Raw genomic sequence first — 21016 nt, forward strand, 5'->3', positions numbered from 1 at the left:
GTAATTCAGCATATTTCTGTGGACATATAACTTGCCTTAATAAAGTCCTTCTTGATCAGCCATAAGTCAGATAATCCTTTTTTGCTACTCGTGATAGCACATAAAGGGACATCATATGGTTAGCATTATTAAGCCAATTATTCTTCTAGAATTTTGAAAAAGAAGGCCGAAGGGTAATAAGACTGACTAAGAACGAAGATGGAAAATGATCTGAATATGAATCAGTGGATTCCATCAAGAGGTTTGTATGGAAAAATGATATGACCCAGTTATGAACAAATGATGGAAATAAAGGTTTAAGCCACTAAAAAAATTTATATTTGGTATGAAACGGAAAGAATGACCAATTGATGTAGAAAATACAGAAGGAGAACAAGGTTTATTCTGTTTTAAACAGTGAGAGAATGCCCTAATTTATCACAGAGCAAATACCTATAATGGTCTAACTAATATCATACCTACATTTGCTTTTATTCAAATTTAAGTTCAATGAAACTAGAATGTAACATAAATCAGATATGAAAATTTCCACTCTAATTCTAAGTCAGGGATTTTATTAGAACGTATTATTTTGTTGTTCTCCACTGGGACTGAGACATCACCTCACAAACAATACTTTATGATTGATAGAAAAAAATCATTAAGTAAGATTAATGAGCAATGCAAAATGTAATATCTTAACTATGTTAACTTACTTGATCTTGTAGAGACATAACAGGATTGTTTTTGGTTGTGTTGATATGAAGAACATGATACTTATTCTTCGCACAAAGATCATATGCAATGTTTGTGAAAGATGTACTTGCAGTTTTAGGTACCCGATTGTAAATGATCACTACATCATCGTCTTCATCTGGGATTAGATCTGATCGAGAGCCATCTACTGTATGGCGCTGCTCTATTTCCCGAACTTCATGTTTTGCAATAGCCCTCTCTGTGAAAACAAAGCACATAACAAAACAAACACATTTTTAATTTTGCCATTTGTTAGACCAATATAATTTCAATTTCCTTTTACTAAGAGTTGGATCATATGATAGACTAGGGCAAAGTGACTTTGGTTAAACTATGGCTAAAAAGGAGCACCTTAAACATCCTAAATTTGTAGCTATATCTTTAAAGAATGTTACTTTTCCTAAAATGAAGGAGCTGCATGCCATCTCAACCTGAATGGAAAATTTAGGTCCCAACTGTATGCAGTGACTTGTTTCTTGGTTATATTAGTGATTATGGTATATCATACATTCTTGGCTATTATGTATTTTAACATTTGCATTATTGTAATTGTTTTTATTTCATTGCCACCTACAGCCACTTGTTGAGGTGAGTGGTCATACAAATAAATAAAATAAAATAAACTACAGGAAGGGAAACCCATCAGGTATATTTAAGGTTATGGCTAGTCTTAATCATAGTTAATGCTATATGATCATAATTTGGAAACAAAACTACTATTCAGGGTTAACAAGAATAAGAAAAAAGATCGCACAGTAAGTGTTTTTTCACATACAGTGGGGCAAAAAAGTATTTAGTCAGCCACCAATTGTGCAAGTTCTCCCACTTAAAAAGATGAGAGAGGCCTGTAATTGTCATCATAGGTAGATCTCAACTATGAGAGACAAAATGAGAAAACAAATGCAGACAATCACATTGTCTGATTTGGAAAGAATTTATTTGCAAATTATGGTGGAAAATAAGTATTTAGTCAATATCAAAGGTTCATCTCAATACTTTGTTATATATCCTTTGTTGGCAATGACAGAGGTCAAACATTTTCTGTAAGTCTTCACAAGGTTGGCACACACTGTTGCTGGTATGTTGGCCCATTCCTCCATGCAGATCTCCTCTAGAGCAGTGATGTTTTGGGGCTGTCGCTGGGCAACACGGACTTTCAACTCCCTCCAAAGGTTTTCTTTGGGGTTGAGATCTGGAGACTGGCTAGGCCACTCCAGGACCTTGAAATGCTTCTTACGAAGCCACTCCTTCGTTGGCCGGGCAGTGTGTTTGGGATCATTGTCATGCTGAAAGACCCAGCCACGTTTCATCTTCAATGCCCTTGCTGATGGAAGGAGGTTTACACTCAAAATCTCACGATACATGGCCCCATTCATTCTTTCCTGTACATGGATCAGTCACTGATCCCTTTGCAGAGAAACAGCCCCAAAGCATGATATTGCCACCCCCATGCTTCACAGTAGGTATGGTGTTCTTTGGATGCAACTCAGCATTCTCTCTCCTCCAAACAGCATGAGTTGTGTTTCTACCAAATAGTTCTACTTTGGTTTCATCTGACCATAGGACATTCTCCCAATCCTCTTCTGGATCATCCAAATGCTCTCTAGCAAACTTCAGACGGGCCCGGACATGTACTGGCTTAAGCAGGGGGACACGTCTGGCACTGCAGGATCTGAGTCCCTGGCGGCATAGTGTGTTACTGATGGTTGCTTTTGTTACGTTGGTCCCAGTTCTCTGCAGATCATTCACTAGGTCCCCCCGTGTGGTTCTGGGATTTTTGCTCACCGTTCTTGTGATCATGTTGACCCCATGGGGTGAGATCTTGCGTGGAGCCCCAGATCAAGGGAGATTATCAGTGGTCTTGTATGTCTTCCATTTTCTAATTATTGCTTCCACAGTTGATTTCTTCACACCAAGCTGCTTGCCTATTGCACATTCAGTCTTCCCAACCTTGTGCAGGTCTACAATTTTGTTTCTGGTGTCCTTCGACAGCTCTTTGGTCTTCACCATAGTGGAGTTTGGAGTGTGACTGTTTGAGGTTGTGGACAGGTGTCTTTTATACTGATAACAAGTTCAAACAGGTGCCATTAATACAGGTAATGAGTGGAGGACAGAGGAGCCTCTTAAAGAAGAAGTTACAGGTCTGTGAGAGCCAGAAATCTTGCTTGTTTGTAGGTGACCAAATACTTATTTTCCGCCATAATTTGCAAATAAATTCTTTCCAAATCAGACAATGTGATTGTCTGCATTTGTTTTCTCATTCTGTCTCTCATAGTTGAGGTATGATGACAATTACAGGTCTCTCTCATCTTTTTAAGTGGGAGATCTTGCACAATTGGTGGCTGACTAAATACTTTTTTGCCCCACTGTATATCCTACAAATAATGACTATAAAATATCCAACACTTTGCAAAGGGAGACAGTTGAAAAGATACTGCACATAATATGAATTTTGCAAAACATTAGCTAGTGACCATTTTGGATTTAGTCAATTAATTGCAAAAAGGAACTGAAATTTAGATAAAATGAATCCTGCGCTTATTTTAATTAAGCACTGTCCCTTGTGTATGATATTACAATGATTTGCTTTGCAAAATCCAATTAGACATTAATTGCAAGTCTGATAAGAAGTGGAAGCATTTTATGACAATATCATCATTAAAGACGTAAAATTTCCATCTTGAGTACAAAAACACAAGCTACAAAAAAGAAAAGAACAAATGAAGCAAGTAGAAAACCTGAAATGGAAATCCCAGAAACTGGGACAATATACTTTGGTGTTATTTTACACTCGCCATGCTGAAGAACATAGCCAGTACTATCATCCAAATGAATGTACCTTTTCAATATAGGGATGGGGCCGTGGTAACTCTTGTAGTTAGGAAACTGAGTCAAAAGACCATTGAGAGGTCAACAGCTCAGCAGTTCAAAACCTGAGAATGAATATGTGACAGAATGAGCTCCTGTCAATTTGCCCCATCTCCTGCCCACCTAGCAGTTCGAAAGCATGTAAATGCAAGTAGATAAATGGGTACCACTTCAGCGGGAAAATAACAGGGACATGAAAGAAGCCCCCTCAGGCATCCCCTGGGCAACCGTGATATTACCAGATAATCCTTTCAACCCAGAAGTGCTTTGGTAGGTGCTTCCAACACGAATGCAGTAGTAGTAGTATATATAAAGGCCTGTCACTCCTAGATGCCCTGAAGGTAAACTGCCTAGCAGTTTAATAAACATACTCTTTCCATAATGATTGTAGTACTCCTCATTGCAATTTCTTAACCTAGTCAAGAAGATAGAAATACTGTCTTTGCAATGGGAGAGTGTAAAGATAATATTGGGATTTTAGGGCAGGAATAGGCATCCTGAACTTCTCAAAGTTCATATAGATAGAAAGAATACAAATCAGGGAAATCTGAAATTAATGGAGTTATATTCCACCCAGAAAAGGGAAATCCAATGTTAGAAGTCATTTTGAATTTCTGGAAATAATGTGGTGGGATGGGGGTGGGGTAAAAACAGGGAGACTAAAATGGTCAAAAGAAAAGCAAGACGAGGAAAATGCCCTGCAATTAATCAGTTGAGATCTCAAGTAAGAAATACATTTGTTTTGTTTGGCAGCAGCTTGTTGGGTGGGAACAGAGAAATGTAAGAGCAAGAAAAATGGGCAGCACTATCAATGTCTTGCATCATTTGTCCTCACCATCAACATGCAGTTCTCCATCTGGAGAAGAGTGGGGCTTTCAAAGGAAGAGAAAAAAATGGTTCCCATCCCCAAATATACATTAAAGCATGCTCAGAGTTAGCACACAAGTAGGAACAATATAAAGTATTCCGTTTCTATATTTGCTTTCTGTGGAACATATACCCTTGGGATATACAAGCAAACAAAAAAAAAAAAACACCACACCATCCGAGCAATAAAAATTCTTTCCTGAAAACAAGAAAAAGAGCAAGTAAAACCTAACATATGTAATGAAATGCTCAGTCCTGTTAAAACAGGTGGCAGATACAAAATATATATTTTACAAAAGCTATCTTTTACAGATATCTTTTAAAAAACGGAGATCTGTGTCATTTTTCTCAGTTCACTACTCCCTTTCTTTTTTCCTTCCTTTCTTTGTCTAAGTCGTTCCCTTGTTTACGCTTGTATTACATGCAAATTATTTCATTGATCCAATTGTGAAGGATTTTTGTTGCTTTTAGTTCAGTGGTATTTAAGGATGGCAGAATCTTAACATTTTGCATCTAAAAGCTGATGGGAAAAGAAAGATAGGTACTAAAAGAAAAAAAAAGGAACTAAAGAAAAGTTGTATCTACATTCATGTGAAAAAGTATAAGTACACCCCATTGAAATTTTTCACTTTTTTGCCAAATTTTAACATATAAATACCTGATCTTCATTTCAACAATATTGATAAAGGGAATACAGTGTATAATATAAACATCATGCACCACTTACATTTTATAGTCCATTGTGTAATTTAAATATACATTAATGCAAATTTCACATGTGGAAAAATGATATCCCTACGTTTCTCACTACTTCAAATACCTAAAATTAGAATCTGATGCATCAGGTGATTAGAGCATTGTTAGAGAGGATCTGGGAAACTATCTTTAAACCTCAAACAATTTAGCTTGATTTGCTCTTTGTTGTTGAAGTGTGTGATATCATCATGCCTAGATCAAAAGAGCTCTCTGAAGCCTTCAGAAACATATATCTATGAGTCTAGGAAGATATTTTAAAAGATTACCAAACAAAAACATATCAATCATTCCACTGTCTAGATTAGGTTATCTACAACTGGAGGAGATTTCAAACAACTGCCAACTTGTCTAGGTCAGGAAGTCCTAGCAAGATAGCAAAATGCAAGATGCTGAAAGAAGTCTCTAAGACGCCCAGAATTTCAGCACATGAGCTACAAGTAGCTCCCAACACTACTGATGTCAAAATGCATCAGTTTACTATTAAAAATGAAACTACATAAATTAACTTCATGGGACATGTTCCAAAACCTTTCCTGTTTAAATATCAGGCAAAGAATAAATTTGCTCATGAATACTTAGGCAAAGACTATGATTTCTAGATGTCCTCTGGAAAGACAAGGCAAAGACAGAGTTATTTGGCCAAATACCAGAAGACATGTTTGTTGAGACCCAAAGACAGCATTTCATCAGAAGAAACTGGTAACAACTGGGGTGGAAAGGGGCGTTGTCTTACCTGAACGCCTTTTCTCAGCAGGATGATGTAGAGTCCAATGGATGGGTTCTATGACAGCCTTCCTGCCCGGCAGACTGGGTAAAAACTTTGGCCACAACCTTCCTTTGGGCGTGACCCCAGTTTTGACTTAGGCGAGAACTTGTTGGAATTGATACGGTAGCTCCTTATCCTATACCTGCCTAGACCTAATACCTGGGTGGGCTTGGACTCTACATCATCCTGCTGAGAAAAGGAGTTCAGGTAAGACAACGCCCCTTCTCCAGCAGGATGGCTGTAGAGTCCAATGGATGGGACATACCAAAGCCCTCATGTCCCCCTGGGAGGGAGTGTCTAGGCCACTGAATCCTGAGCAGATACGACTTGCTGTAGCACTCTTCTACCAAAGGCAGCATCTGCTGCAGCAAAGGAGTCTAAACGATAATGCCGAATGAAGACAGAAGGCGAAGACCAAGTCGCGGCCTTGCAAATCTCTTCCACCGACGCTTGTGTCAACCACGCCGCAGATGTAGCTGCGCTTCGTGTTGAATGGGCAGTCACGTGTGTGGGCACTGGAAGATCCTGCGAGACGTAAGCTTGGGCTATACAGGCTCTGATCCACCTACCTATGGTAGAAGATGACACCTTCTTTCCCATAGCTGATGGTTGGAAGGAAACAAATAATGCTTCCGTCCTGCGGAAGGACGAAGTGAGTTTCACGTAGAAACACAGCGCTCTACGCACGTCCAGTTTATGCCATCTATGTTCTAGCCTATGTCTGGGTTTTGGGCAGAAATCAGGAAGAGTCAGTTCCTGAGATCTGTGAAAGATGCTGTTTACCTTCGGAATGAAGGCCGGATCCGGTCTAAGAACGACCTTATCCTTGAAGAAGGTACAAAGATCCTTCCTTACTGACAGTGCCGCTAGTTCTGAAATCCTCCTTGCTGAAGTAATTGCCACAAGAAAGGCTACCTTCAGCGATAGATGATGAAGAGAACATGATTCAAGGGGCTCAAAGGGTGCTGATGTCAAGGCTAGAAGAACTTTAGGCAAGCTCCAAGACGGGTACCTGTGTATAACAGGAGGTTTAGTGTTGGCCGCCCCCTTTAAAAAGGCGCTAATCGCTGGATGCTACGCTAGGGAGGATAAGTTGTCACAGGAAAGTACAGTTGAGAGGGCCGATACCTGTCTGCGAATAGTGCTGACTGATAGGCCTTTATTAAGACCCTCCAAGAGATAATCTAGGATATTGGGAATAGATACTTGCGGCTGGATCTAGGTGAAGCGGTATGCACCACCTGCAAAAGCCTTTCCATGTAGCATCGTAAATCCTGTTTGTGGAGGATCGTCTTGATGCTTGTATGATCGATATCACCCCTGCAGAGTAGGCTTGTTTGGCTAGACTTTGCCGCTCAAATGCCAAACGGCTAGTTGTAGCCACTGGGGATCTGGGTGTAAAAACTTGCCTTGACTGAGACTTACTCTGTCCGGGGGGATCCTCCATGGGGGTGATATCGAAAGATCCACGAGGTCGGCAAACCACGGGCGCCGTGGCCAATGTGGGGCAATGAAGATTACCTCTGCGCCTTCCAGGATCAACTTGCGTATGGTTGCCGGTATTAAGGGCAGCGGTGGAAAGGCGTACAGGAGTTGCGCCGGCCATCGACACCTGAGAGCATCTGTTCCTTCCGAACCCGGACTCGGGAATCTGGAGAAAAACCTGGGGAGTTGTGAGTTCTTTGGAGTGGCAAATAGGTCCAGGTGCGTCCGTCCGAACCTCCGGGAGATCTCCTCGAACAGAGCCGTATCCAGTCGCCATTCCGACTGGTCCATCTTGGCTCTGCTCAGGAAGTCTGCCTGGAGATTCGTCTCCCCTGAGATGTGTTCCGCTCTGATGGAACTCACGTTGGTTTCTGCCCACCGCGCCAGGGCTAATGCCTCCCTCATTAGTTCTGCTGATCGTGTTCCCCCCTCCTTGTTGACATGTGCCTTGGCTGCTACATTGTCTGTTAACGCGAGGACGTGTCTTCTTATTACTAGGTGGGAGAAGTGACGTAGAGCCAAGTGAATGGCCCGAAGCTCTAGCCAATTGATGCTGTGTGAAAGATCCTTTTGATCCCACTGGCCCTGTGCTATCTGGGTTCCCAGATGGGCTCCCCATCCGAATAGGCTCGCGTCTGTCGTGAGCGTAACCCTGTTCGGCTCCCTGAATAAACTCCCCTTGAGTGTCATAGGAGATATCCACCATTTCAGTGATCCCATCACCTGAACTGGTACCAAGACTTTCCTGTTGGAGGTACTGAGGTTCCTCCTCTGGTAGGGTAGGAGGAACCACTGCAACTCCCTCGAGTGGAGCCTTGCCCATGGAACAATGCCCATGCAAGATATCATCTTTCCCAGGAGTTTCGAGAGCTGTATCAAGGGCACTCTCCTGGTTCTCTGAATTTGGTGAACTAGCTTGGAGATGCTGGTCTGCCACTCCTGGGAAAGGTATACCCTGCACTGCGACGAGTCTATCACTGCGCCTAGATGTTGCAGTCTCCTTGATGGAGTGAGGTGTCTCTTGTCTATATTGACTGAGAATCCATGCCCTTGTAGGGTTCGGATTGTGGTCTGGAGGTCTAATTTTGCTTGCTCCTGTGAGCTGGACTGAATCAAGATGTCGTCCAGATAAAACTGTACGCGTACCGGCATCAGCCTGAGATGGGCCGCTATTACGGCTAGGATCTTGGTAAATACCCTTGGGGCTGAGGATAGCCCGAAAGGTAGGGCCCTGTATTGGTAATGCCGGCCCGCGTAGGTAAATCTGAGGAATTTCCGGTAGCTGGGATGGATGGGGATATGCAGGTACGCCTCCGTGAGATCTATAGAGGACAGGAGGTCGCCCTTCCTGACGCTGGCTAGGATGGATTTCAAGGACTGCATCTTGAACCTCCTGTAATTTACATAATAATTCAATCCCTTCAGGTCCAATATTGCTCTCCACCCTCCGGATGTCTTTGGGATCACAAAGAGGATGGAATAAAATCCTCTTCCTTCCTCTTCCTTTGGAACCTTCTCTATGGCCTGAATTGACAGGAGGTGAGCTATGGCTGAAGTTATCAGCCTTGCCTTGTGTACCTTTCTGGAGATGGGACACCTGATGAACCGGTTTGGTGGGGGATAGCAAAATTCTAAGGTCAGGCCATGCCTGATCGTCTCCAGGACCCAGGCGTCGGTAGTGGTCTGCTCCCAGACCTCGATGAATTTTTCTAACCGACCTCCTATGGGAGTGTCCTGTCTGGCGTCACTTAGCTCGTTTAAAGGATCGACCTCCCGATCCTCTAAAGGGACGCCTGGACTGGAACTGGCCTCTGGCTCCCATGTTTTGGCGATCCTGGGGCCGATCCTGCCTTGGGTAGAAGGATCGTGAGCCTCTAGGCCAGTCCCAGGACTGCCCTGATCGAAAGGGCTGTCTCCAGTCCCAGGAGTTGCTTGGGTGGAAACCTTGTCTCCGGAACTCCTGAGTGCCTCTTCTGTCTAATTTCTTTGATGGATGTACTAGGATCTTTCTCTTGTCTCTGCTCTCGCTTACATGTGGATCCAGGATGGATCCAAATAATAATGACCCACTGTACTTGGACGACGAGAGACGCCACTTGGCTTTTAGATCTGTCTTCCAATTTTTGAGCCACAGTAATCTACGAGAGGCCACTGTGGCCGCAATGGATCTTGCCGCATACTTGGTTGCGTGCAGTGAAGCGTCAGCCGTAAATTGAGAGGCCGCCAGAAACTTGGCCAAAGTTTGGTGCGCTCTGACCTGATCTGGAGATATGGTATTCTGCAGCTCGCGCAGCCACATGATACAGGCCCTGGCGAAGAAGGATGATGATGTTGCTGCCTTAGCCGCCCAGGCTGCGGCCATGTGGGAACGACGGAGGGAATGCTCAAATTTCTTTTCCTCTGGTTTCAAGGCCTCAGCCATGTCTCCTGGAATCGCAGAAGTAGAAAATAATGAGATCAGGGGACTATCTACCGTAGGGACCTCTAGCATACCCGCAAAGGAAGGAGAGACATTGAATAGCTTCCTTTCTACGCTGTTAGGAGCAGGTGGACTTGCGAGGGAAACCCATTGTTCCTCTACCGTGATGCGGAAGACCTCCAGACAGGGACTGTATTTGTCCTGTGGGACTTTTTTGGCAAAGAGAGGATTGGCCTCCTTGCTTGTGGAAGGATTCTCCTCCTGGACTGAGGTCAAGTTGACCGTAGAGACTGCCTTTATCAGGAGTGATTTGAGAAGCGCTGGATCAAAGAGGCCAGAGTTCATCGCCTGCTCAGGTGCGGTCCCCTCATCCTCCGAGAGGGGCATGTCTGTCATGTCCAGATCTAATGAGTCTCCCTCTCCTATTAGAGAGGAAGTTTCAGAAATGTTAGTAGGTGGGGCCTTATTTCGTCCCTTATGGGATGGATGAAAACCCACCTGGGCCTTGGAAGCCATAAACTGGGAAAAGGCATCTTGCATGAATGCCTGGAATTGGGCCGACCATTTGTCCTCCTGAGCTCTGTCACTGGACGTAGCTACAGTGGGAGTATGATCTGGTGTAGATGCTGGTGAAGATGAGGTGGAGGAATCCAACTGTTCTGTTTCCCCAGGAGGAGACCAAGTTTTGAGAACATCCTGGGCAGTGGGTTCTGCCATGGGGCCCACCAATGGGACAGGGGAAACTATGTTTGTCACATTGGAGTTGGCCTTCTGTACCCTGGCAAATTGTCTTTCTAGAGCCAAATGTCTCCTCAAGGCCTCTCGCTCAGCTGTTTTGGATGGTCCCCTCTGGTGCTTTGTTTTAGCTTTTTTCTTCCCCCCCCCACCTCAGATTCAGAGGATCTGCGTTTTCGTTGATGTTGTGGGGGGGACAATTGGGGGACCTGCATAGCTGAATACGAGACATTGTCTGCCATTGTGCCAGGTACCCCGAGTAGGCAATACCTGGGGTGGGGAAATAAGTTACGCAGATCCGTTGCAGATAACTGGGGACTAAGAGCCCTCTTCTGCACAGCTAAACAATGGCCGGACAGACAGGTTCCTTTGGAAGGAGGACCCTGTAGGGCAGTGACTAAAGGTCACAAAAAGAACAGTTAGATAGAATTTATTCCTCCTTACCTCTTTCACCAAGGTCCTGGACAGGCGTCCGGACCTAGTGGAGTACACTTGTAGATTCTGTAATGTTTCCCCCAGCTGTGGCTGTGAAAACAGACCACGAATAGTAATGAGTCTTTCGCTCTTTCCTCCCTTCCCTCTTATAATTCACTAGATTGAAGGTATCAGTGGTCATGCATTTGCTACCAAGTCATCTCTTCTGCAGGCAAAGAGAAAGGTAAACTCCGGACGGTAGATGGATTAAGTATACCGGTTGAAATGGCGACTAAGAGGAAGCCACGCCTCCCGACAGTGAGCTGAGGGGGAACCATGAGGGCCAAAATGGCGACTAAGAAGAAGCCACGCCTCCCAACAGTACACTGAGGAACCGCGAGGTTTAAAATGGCGGATATCGCGGGAGACTGCGGTCCCTGTCTCCGCGAAGGGGAGAGGTCTGCGTCTGGCTTCCCAGTAACGCTGATGGGAGAAATCGGCTGAGCGGCCCTTATGAAGCTTTTAAGGACTGCGCCTTTCCGCTGATGGAGCTCTCGGCGCAGCGGCTCTGTCGGCCACTCGGGCTGCTATTCCTCGCGCCGATCAGCTGGTCTGTGCACCGGAAAAAAAACCCCGACGAGCGCTCGTAAGGTAGAGCGGCTCGATTCCCCTTGCAAGAGGCTCTATACCTTGGGGATACTCTCACCACTCGTCGATCGTCCGGGAGATGTAGATCTGGTAACGGCTCGGAGCCCCGAGCCAGTAGGTCAGATTACTCTCTGCTTGTTGTCCAAATTAGAGAATCGAGGGAGAGGGAAGAAATTTGCTTTTTTTCCTTTGTTTTGAAAGAATTTTAGGAGCTAATTCTCGCGCTGCCGACGGGCTTCGAGACTGAGTCAAAACTGGGGTCACGCCCAAAGGAAGGGTGTGGCCAAAGTTTTTACCCAGTCTGCCGGGCAGGAAGGCTGTCATAGAACCCATCCATTGGACCCTACAGCCATCCTGCTGGAGAATGTAATGGTTTGGGATTGCTTTGCTATATTCAGGGCCAGGCAGCTCACCATCATAGAATCCACTATGAATTGTTCATTTTACCAGAGAGTGCTTAAGGATAACGTGAGACCATCTATCAGAAGACTGAAAGTCAACCAAAAGTGGACCTTGCAACACAACAGTGACCCTAAACATTCCAATACATCCACCAAAGAATGACTGAAAAAAATGGAGGGTTCTGGAATGAGCCTGTCAATGTCTGGATTTAAATCTCACTGAGATGCGGGGGACAAACTGAATTGGGCTGAGACTGCAAGAAACTCCTCAAAAATCGCAGAGCTGAAAAAACGTAATTTTTCCCAGTCAATGTTAGAAACTGGTAGATACTTATAAAAATGCCTATTTGAGGAGGTTGTTTTTGACAAAGAGAGCAATACAGGTATTACAGCCAAGGGTATATTTACTTTGCACAGAAGGAAATCACACATCTGTTAACTTTTTGTTGAATAAATAGTTACAAAGAACGTTTTCATAGTTTGTTGTTCAATTAAGCTACCCTTCTACTCTTGAATGAAGATAAAATACTGATATGTCCTTATATATTACTAAGGAAAAGTTTTTGCAGGGGATATATTTACTTTTTCACATGATTATATTCAGTCTTCAGGCCAATACTTTTTAAGTACTTCAGCCCAGTCTTTTTAAGACAATTCTTATTCATAGAAAAAGCAGAAAACAGATAAATCATGCAAGTTGAAGTTAACAAATCCTAATTAAAGATCACCTATACAGAGTGTTGCCTATTCCCTTAAGGCAGACATGTCAAACTTGCGACGTCACGTGATGTCACGCAACGTATCGGAGCTTTTTCGTCATTGTCGGCAATGGGGTGGGCATGTCGTCCCGATGACTCATCCAGCCCGCAGGCCGGCAGATTGGCACCCCTGCCTTAAGGTATGGCCTTTATATTTTAAGCCAGGGATCTTCAAACTTGGCCCTTTTATGACTTGTGGACTTCAACTCCCAGCCTGGCTGAGGAATTCTGGGAATTGAAGTCTACAGGTCATAAAAGGGCCAAGTTTGAAGACCCCTGTTTTAAGCACATGCTAGCAGCTACTCTTCAACACAGGATTTATCAACATCTCAATATAAAATACTCAGAATAACAGAATAAGCTTCTTTCACATCAATTCAAACAGCATAATTAAAAATCTGTCTCAGGAACCTTACTATTCCCAATAAAAGACAGAAGATTCCACTGGCTTGATGATTTTTAAGCTGTTCTTATAACCTAGACATAAATAACTGCTCCTCCTTCCTGGACTCTCACCACCAATAGGTTTCTTGTCAGGATTTTACAGATCAGACAAGTTGGAACAGGATTCTTGCACTTTCAATTTTTCCTGTTCTTAAACTGTCAAGAAAATTGCCTTGTAATACAGACCAGATTCTAGTCTAATCAAATTTAGCATAGTTCTATTTCATTACAAGATAAAAAAAATCCAACTTGTGATCACAACTTGTTTCATTTTCTCTATCCCACCAACTCAGCCTTCTCTGTCTATTTTGTATCTGTTCTTGAATAACACAGATTTCTACTTATGCCCCAAGGGAACAACATAGATTTTATTATAAATTAGGCATGTAAGGTATGCACCAAAAAGACTCAATATCTTTGTGTTTCTATCATTTTTTCCTGGGAGAAAATATCTGACCCTGATATTGCTATGAACTTGAAAAGGAAAAGACAAGACCTTTCCTTTATTTGCCACAAAATTCAGCAATTTCCTGAAAAGCTGGCAGCAAACTACTTGAGAAGTATTTCGATTACTCCAAAAGGAATCAGGTTAAAAAAACAACAACCCTGACTTATTAAATATACTGTAAATCTTTAAGACAAATGGATGAACTTTATTTATCTAAAGCTAAATTTCACACAAACTATACAATTAATCTATTTTATATTTCAATTGTAGTTTCTTTTTCAAGTATCTTGAACACGACATAAAATGCCTTTCAAAATGTAGGAAAATCATTTTAAAAAATCTGTCATGTACAGTATTACAGTACAATGATTGGCTCTACACAACTTTATGAATCAAATCTTCCGTGAATCTTCAGTCCAAATCTACTGTTGGGGAGTTTTGATATCCTACAATGACACCATTAATTATACACTGCAGATGTGGCAACAAGCATGAAAAAGAGGGTGGGAGGGCTCCTGACGCTTACAGTATTCTGCCAAGGTGAAGAAGGATTTGAAGCAGAGTAACTCATCATCAGACTATGTATCAGTCTATAATCAGTCCATTGGGTGGATAACAAGAACACAGTTGGATAACATGCAGCCAGCTGGAGACATTGAAGTGTGAAAGCCAGATATCAGTGTCACTGTTCAGATGGCAGAAGTGATCTAAGCAAGCAGTTGCCGAGGTCAACAGACAAAGTAAAACACACACAAACAAAATGCTAATGACAAGTGGTTCCAGTTCAGGGGTGATCTGCCTTCTCTTCCAAGGACTGAGAGACTCCAACTGCCCAAAGAGATCTAGCTGGCGTCTCTTTCCAGGACAGGAATACAACTCAGATTTCCCTACTTCTGGATAAGCATGTTAACCACTAGACCAAACTATTTCTCCTAGGTTGGCATAACACTCTTCAAAACAAGATGTGTTTAGAGGAGAGGTAGAAGGACAAATACTTGCTTTTATTATACTAGCTCAGTGCTTCTCAATTATTTTCTGTCATGCCCCCCTAGGAAGAAGAAAACATTTCGCGCCCCCCCCGCGCGACTGTAAAAAATTTTTTTCTGTACAGAGGACCGATTTCCGGGTCTAAAAGTCACACGGGCGGGTTTGGCCAATCAGGATAGAGCATCATGTCTATCCAATCGGGTCCTTTGCATGTGTCACATGCGTTGGCGGTCATGGATTTGATTTACACAGTCCAGTTACACAGTCCTTCGCGTCGGGCTGCCGCTTGCGAGTGAGTCGGATGATCCGATCTAGAAATCCAATATGACAGTATTTGCCGAGGTCAAACGAGCCCCCTTTACGGAGCCTTGCGCCCCCCTGGGGGGCGCGCCCCACTATTTGAGAAGCACTGTACTAGCTGAAGTTTGGGCATTTCCTCAGATAAAAGAAAAAAAACCCCACACCCTAAATTTATATCATTATTATTTTTTATAATTATTATAAATAATTATTATTCTTTATTTACTTCTCCCTTTCAGCCTGATACTTTACTCTGGCCTTGGGCTACTTTCCTGAGTAAAGGTTTGGCAATACCATTGCAAAGCTTAGTTTAATAATTACCTTACTCTCCATGAGAGAGTACACAAGCACAACCTTGACAGCTAGCGCAAGAAGCTCCCACCTTGTAATTAAATCATTAATTTTGAACACATATGCAACAGTGGTAACTGGACTGTGTAAATCAAATCCAGTTACTGGATTTAATTTATGCACAAGAGTGAAAATGAGATTTCTGAAATGCTGGTTCAATGACACCCTACTAGGTAAACACAAAAATGACTAATATTAAGCAGCATTAAAGTGAATTAAACTAATATTTGTTTATTGCATTCATACACTATATGACTTGTAAAAGTGCATGTATAATATCCAAATTAAGTACTTTAAATAAACATGTTTAAGCATAATATGTATTTATCAAATTAATACATCCACCCACAAAAATGTGACTTTGGGTGGCGTTCAAAAAGATGTGTTGATTTGTTAATATTAACAATCAACAGATCAAAATTTAGTTTAAAAATATGATTGAAAAAAGAGTAAAATAGCTATACTAGTCTCCCTTTAATTCTTTGTCGGTAAATTTAAATTTAACATTAAAAAAGGATAGTTTCAGGATTTTTCAAAATGCTGGATGAGTGGAAGCTAAGCTGTTCTAGGAAGAACACTTCACAGTTTGGGAGAAATACATTGCTCTCCTTCACAGCAATAAAGTTCTAGCAGGACCACACTGAAAAGAGCCACACCTGTTGAATTCCAGTAACTGGGCAGGTTTATAGCAGGAGCATCAATTTCTCAGTTAAGTCCTAAACTCAGGAATCTATACACTATTAAAACTCTCCTGTTTATCGGTAACTATCATTTGAGCAAAATAGTGCATCATAAAGCAAACATTTTTGAAATAAGGTACCTCAGATGGGCTAACTTACAGAATGCATCCAAACTCTGGAACTCCTTACTGTATTCCCCTAGGACTAAAACTTGGCAACGTTGTGGCCACTTTAGTGCTGCTAGGCTCATCCACAGTCACAAGATCATCATTTCTAACACTCCCTGCCAACTTCCCACAAGAAGGAAGCTGGCACGAAGTTGGAAGTCCCAGGCCAGCAGGCAGGTAAATGGCTGCTGCCACATGAAGGAGGAAGTGAGAAGGTGTTCAGGAGTGTCATAGTGCAGGGGTCCCAACCCCCAGTCTGTGGACTGGTACCGGGCCATGGCATGCCAACAAGCAAAGCCCCATCCGTGGGATGCAGGCAGCACACAAAACCACGCACTTTCCGGTCCACAGAAAAACCTTTCTCCATGGAACCGGACCCTGGTGCCCAAAAGGTTGGGGACCTCTGTCATAGTGTGTGTTGGGGTGAACTCATGGAGGTGAATGAGATATGGTTTGCAGGTCAGGAATAGCACACAATTGGTTTGGGAGGCTGCAGAGAAGGTGCTATGAGGGTCAGAGAAAGTGCACAAGGGTACATGGTAGTAGGTAAGGAAATATCTCTAAAATGAGTCACAGAATGTCTAGTTTCAAATAATGCTTTATGGTCACAATACCACTGGTACCTAACACCTTCTCTCTTGTTAACCCCTTCTCAATTGTCTCTACGCAGTCCAATCCATTCCCAAATTGCTAGGCTCCTATGTTTTTATCATTCATCCAATACGGGTTTTTTTTAGTCGTATCAGAAGAATTATTCTGATTTGAATCCTCCATATGGCAATGACTACATAATGATGGCATCAGTTCTGTTTCATCTGCTTTAGTCAGCCAAGAGAAGTAAGATCAAGCAAACAGAAAGAGCTTTCATATCTCCACTCTTCAATATTTATTAGATAAAAACAATCTATATAAAGAGATAAGCAGTTAGCAATTACTTCTCTCTGATTTGCTCCAACAGTGTGAATCTGACTTTGTTCACTGTTGAGTCTGTAACAATTCTAATATACTCTTCTCTCAGCTAAATCTCTGTAAGACATGTCACAGCGAATGTTTCTAGGTAAGACTATATCTTATATAATAAATGTATTTATTAGCAAGGGACCAGACTTTATAAAGCAAAGATCTTAAATTGGAGAGCCACCTTTACTGCCACCTTGATATCTTTGCTAGGCCACAATTTGAAAGGTTGGGAGCTCATCCAATCTCCTCCCTTCTTTCTCTGATAGACAAGTTATGGTTCCCTCAACATATTAATAGCTGTAGCTATTCCATTAATATAATGTTTACTAGCAGGCCATGCTCTATTCTCTGCTCTCACTATTTCCCATGACCAATCAATAGCAAAACCAGTCAATAAAAACAATTCCTACCTTCTCCTTAAAGCCTTATTGTACTGCCACAAAGAAATAACACTGCAAACACATATAAACCCTATTATTGCCACCTCCTGGAAGATGATTTCAATTCAAGTAGTCACAATAAAATCATATTTTCTAGTCTCACAAATCATCCACAAGTCCTTTTAAATTGTTCTACAGTATTATGAACCATTGTTCTTGCAGAAAGAACTCACACACCCAAGTCAGGGAGTCATTGCAGCAACAAGTCTCTATCATAACACAAACAATTCCAAGGGACAAGATTCACTTCTGTTCTACAAGCATCACACTATCCCATAGTATCCCTATCATTTTTGAAGAGATTTCTCCTTAATGCACAGTATCCTAACAAGACTCCAGAATGACTCATCTGTTTCCTATGGCCCAAGCAGTAAAAACCCTAAAAATGTGAAATCAGGACAAAGAAAATAAATTCTCCCAGTAAGCCGCAACTCACACTATCTCCAAATTCATCCTCAATCTCTCAACTAAGCCTACATCTGATCTCCAAAGAAGATTAATACAAAGGAATATCCACAACAGTTTTATACAAGCTCTCCTCAGCTGCGTGATCTACTTTTTCATTCCCTTAAAATATCCCCATAAAATCGAAAAATCTACTATCTGTGATTCTGCGTTCAGAAACCAAATTGATTCATCAAAAAATTGTTACATCTCACTCTTCCATTATGGGAGGCCACCAACCTTGTCAAAGAATCAGATAAGATTACAGTTCTTTGGACATCTGGACATCTATTCCAACACTGACAATGCTGTCATTAATTTAGCTGACATATTTGAAAGGCAATACAACAAATAATATAATAGCAACATAAAAAGCTGGTCTCACTTTTTTTCTAAATGCAACATCGTTAGAACTATCAGTATAAATTGAACAATATTGATTTTAACCACAGATGTTTTCAAGAGCCTGAGTTTAGATTCAATAGCCCAGAATTATGTCTTCTTCCCCAACCCCTATAAATTTATTTCTACCATGAAGAACATCAACATCCATGCAGGATAGAAAGCCACTCTCCCATAGGGTGGATTATACATGTCAAATTTAACCAAGGACAGACTTTTGCAACATGGGAATCATGCTTAGCATATTTTCCTTCAAACAGTAAATTCCCAACACTTTGCATACAGCACAGTTACATGATTAACTGTATAGGTACCAATTCTAAACTTTATATTTAAATGTTTGAAGGAGAGATTAGATTTATATCCCAATCATTTCTAGGAATTGAAGGTGGCCTTGTTTAAGATGAACATAAACTCAGGAACTTGTTTTGAAGTGAATTAGACCATTAATCTTCTAATAGCAATATTTCTTAGTTAGGCCGATAGAAACTTTCTAAGATTTTAATGGGAGTCTTTCATTTTACTATCCGGAGAAGTTAGGGAATAAACCAAGGAATTTATATGCAAGGCATGTTTTATCCTTTAAACCAGTGGTTCTCAATCTTTTTAATGCTGCGACCCCCAACCGGTCGTAAGTCGAGGACTACTCAACCGGTCGTAAGTCGAGGACTACTCAATTGGTGCAGCACTGTTTGCAGAATGGGACTTTTGGCAGGCTCAGCAGGACAGAGACAGCCTGGACAATTCCTATTGGCTTTTGAAAGCCAATAGAATTAGACTCTATTCAAGAGAGTCTATTCTATTGGCTTTCAAAAGCTAAGGAAAAGGGGGAAAAAATGGCGGACTGCATTGTTTGGCGACCCCCGTGAAATGGTCGTTCGACCCCAAATGGGGTCCCGACCCACAGGTTGAGAACCACTGCTTTGAACTGAAGTGTAGAGACAAAGTAGGGTGCTAATACTTGGGCAGGTCACACTATGTCACCCCACTAAGAAGTTGAAAAGATCCTGGATAGCGTGCAGAATAGCTAATGCAGGTCTATGGTAACTGGCAGCCTGAGGATTCACTAATACGGGTTTCTTTAGCGTATGCATGATTAGCCTGTCAACTTAAGACAGTCAACAACTCTTTAAAGGCAAAATAGAAAAGAAAGAAAAACACACGGTAGTAACGGTACTGCTTTAAAACATTTATTATCACGAATAGGTGTATATAATATTCCATCTGTATGGGCTGAAGATAACAGGTAAGATGATATACTGTTGACTTACCTGAAGAAATATTTCCAAGTATAGTGAAAATAATGGGTTTGTAATGATGTTCCCTAATGGAAAACTGCACTGTAAATCCTTCCACAAAAAAAATCCTACATGAACTGCTGGAAGCTGGCACTACTTGTAGAGCAGTGGTAGGAACATCTTACCTTATATTCATCTCATGAAATTAAATAACATTAAAATTAAATTGCCCTAGACCCTATTACAGGTAGTCTCTGACTTACAGTTGTTCATCTAACTATCGGTTTAAAGTTATGACAGCCTTGAAAAAAATGACTTGAGAGCCATCCACAAAGTTGCAACAGTTGCACCACCACGATCCTGTGATTGCAACTTGGGTTGTTGGCAACCCGCTCGCTTTTACGACAGTTACATCTTGCGGTTTCATAGTTGTGATTTATGACCTACTTGGCTGGCTTCCAAGAAAAAAAATCAATCTGGAAAGTCAGATTTACTTAATGATTGCATTTAATGACCATTGTAAAAATGGTTGTAAAATTGGGTCCAGTCATGTGATGACTCACTTACTGACTGCATTGGTTAGTGACCAAAATTCCAGTCCTAACTGGAGGAATGGAAGTCGAGGATCACCTGTAAGACATGAGCACATTAGGAGCCAATTCTCATATTTATAAATAATTACAAACACTTTACCACAAATAGAGTTGGACTAATGAATCAGTGTTTACTAACAATGTCCAAAGTATTTATTTTCTCCAACAGCAAGTAAAAACATTTTGAGATAAGAATGCAAATAGCACTGCTCATAGCTTATGTAGAGAGTTATTTTCACACTCCAACACACACACCTGGTGCTCTCTATACTAGTAAGCAAAGACAGCTAAGACAACTCCAGCTGGGTTTTGATATCATTAAATACAATTTAATGCAGCAGCTGTCTGGAAATTAGAGCTAGTGATCTGAAAACTTTAGTTTTATTACCATCAGATAACCCACTCAAGTATCACATTTGTATATATACAAATATTTATATAAGGAACCTAGAAAGAAGTTCAGTGGTTAATTTTCAATTAAATGTATTGCCAAATGCCAGCATGATCAAATGCTATAATTCATCTTATTATACTTTGCTCTGTGCATTTTTTATATAGCCATTCTGGACTTCAAAAGAAAAACAGGTGCACTTTTAATTAATACAGATTTATTGCAGGATCATGCATGCATACATACAACAATATATATACAATATGTTGTATATGTGAGATGTTCCTTTTCCTTTTAATCTTTATATTCTGTTCTTTCT

The 21016-nt window shown here is 41.6% G+C and overlaps 1 protein-coding gene across 3 annotated transcripts in view; it reads right to left on the reverse strand.

Annotated features, from left to right (window-relative positions):
* Window positions 1-21016, reverse strand: part of HS2ST1 (heparan sulfate 2-O-sulfotransferase 1) — a 105477-nt gene that overhangs the window by 26433 nt on the left and 58028 nt on the right. For all 3 annotated transcript variants that reach the window (XM_039320970.1, XM_039320969.1, XM_039320971.1), the window contains one exon: window positions 696-934. In XM_039320970.1, coding sequence (XP_039176904.1) covers window positions 696-934 — 239 coding nt within the window. The remainder of the gene's footprint in view (window positions 1-695; window positions 935-21016) is intronic.

This window comes from Crotalus tigris, unplaced genomic scaffold (genome assembly GCF_016545835.1).
Source record: "Crotalus tigris isolate CLP2741 ecotype Arizona unplaced genomic scaffold, ASM1654583v1 scf7180000023718.2468807, whole genome shotgun sequence".
Lineage (NCBI taxonomy): Eukaryota > Metazoa > Chordata > Lepidosauria > Squamata > Viperidae > Crotalus > Crotalus tigris.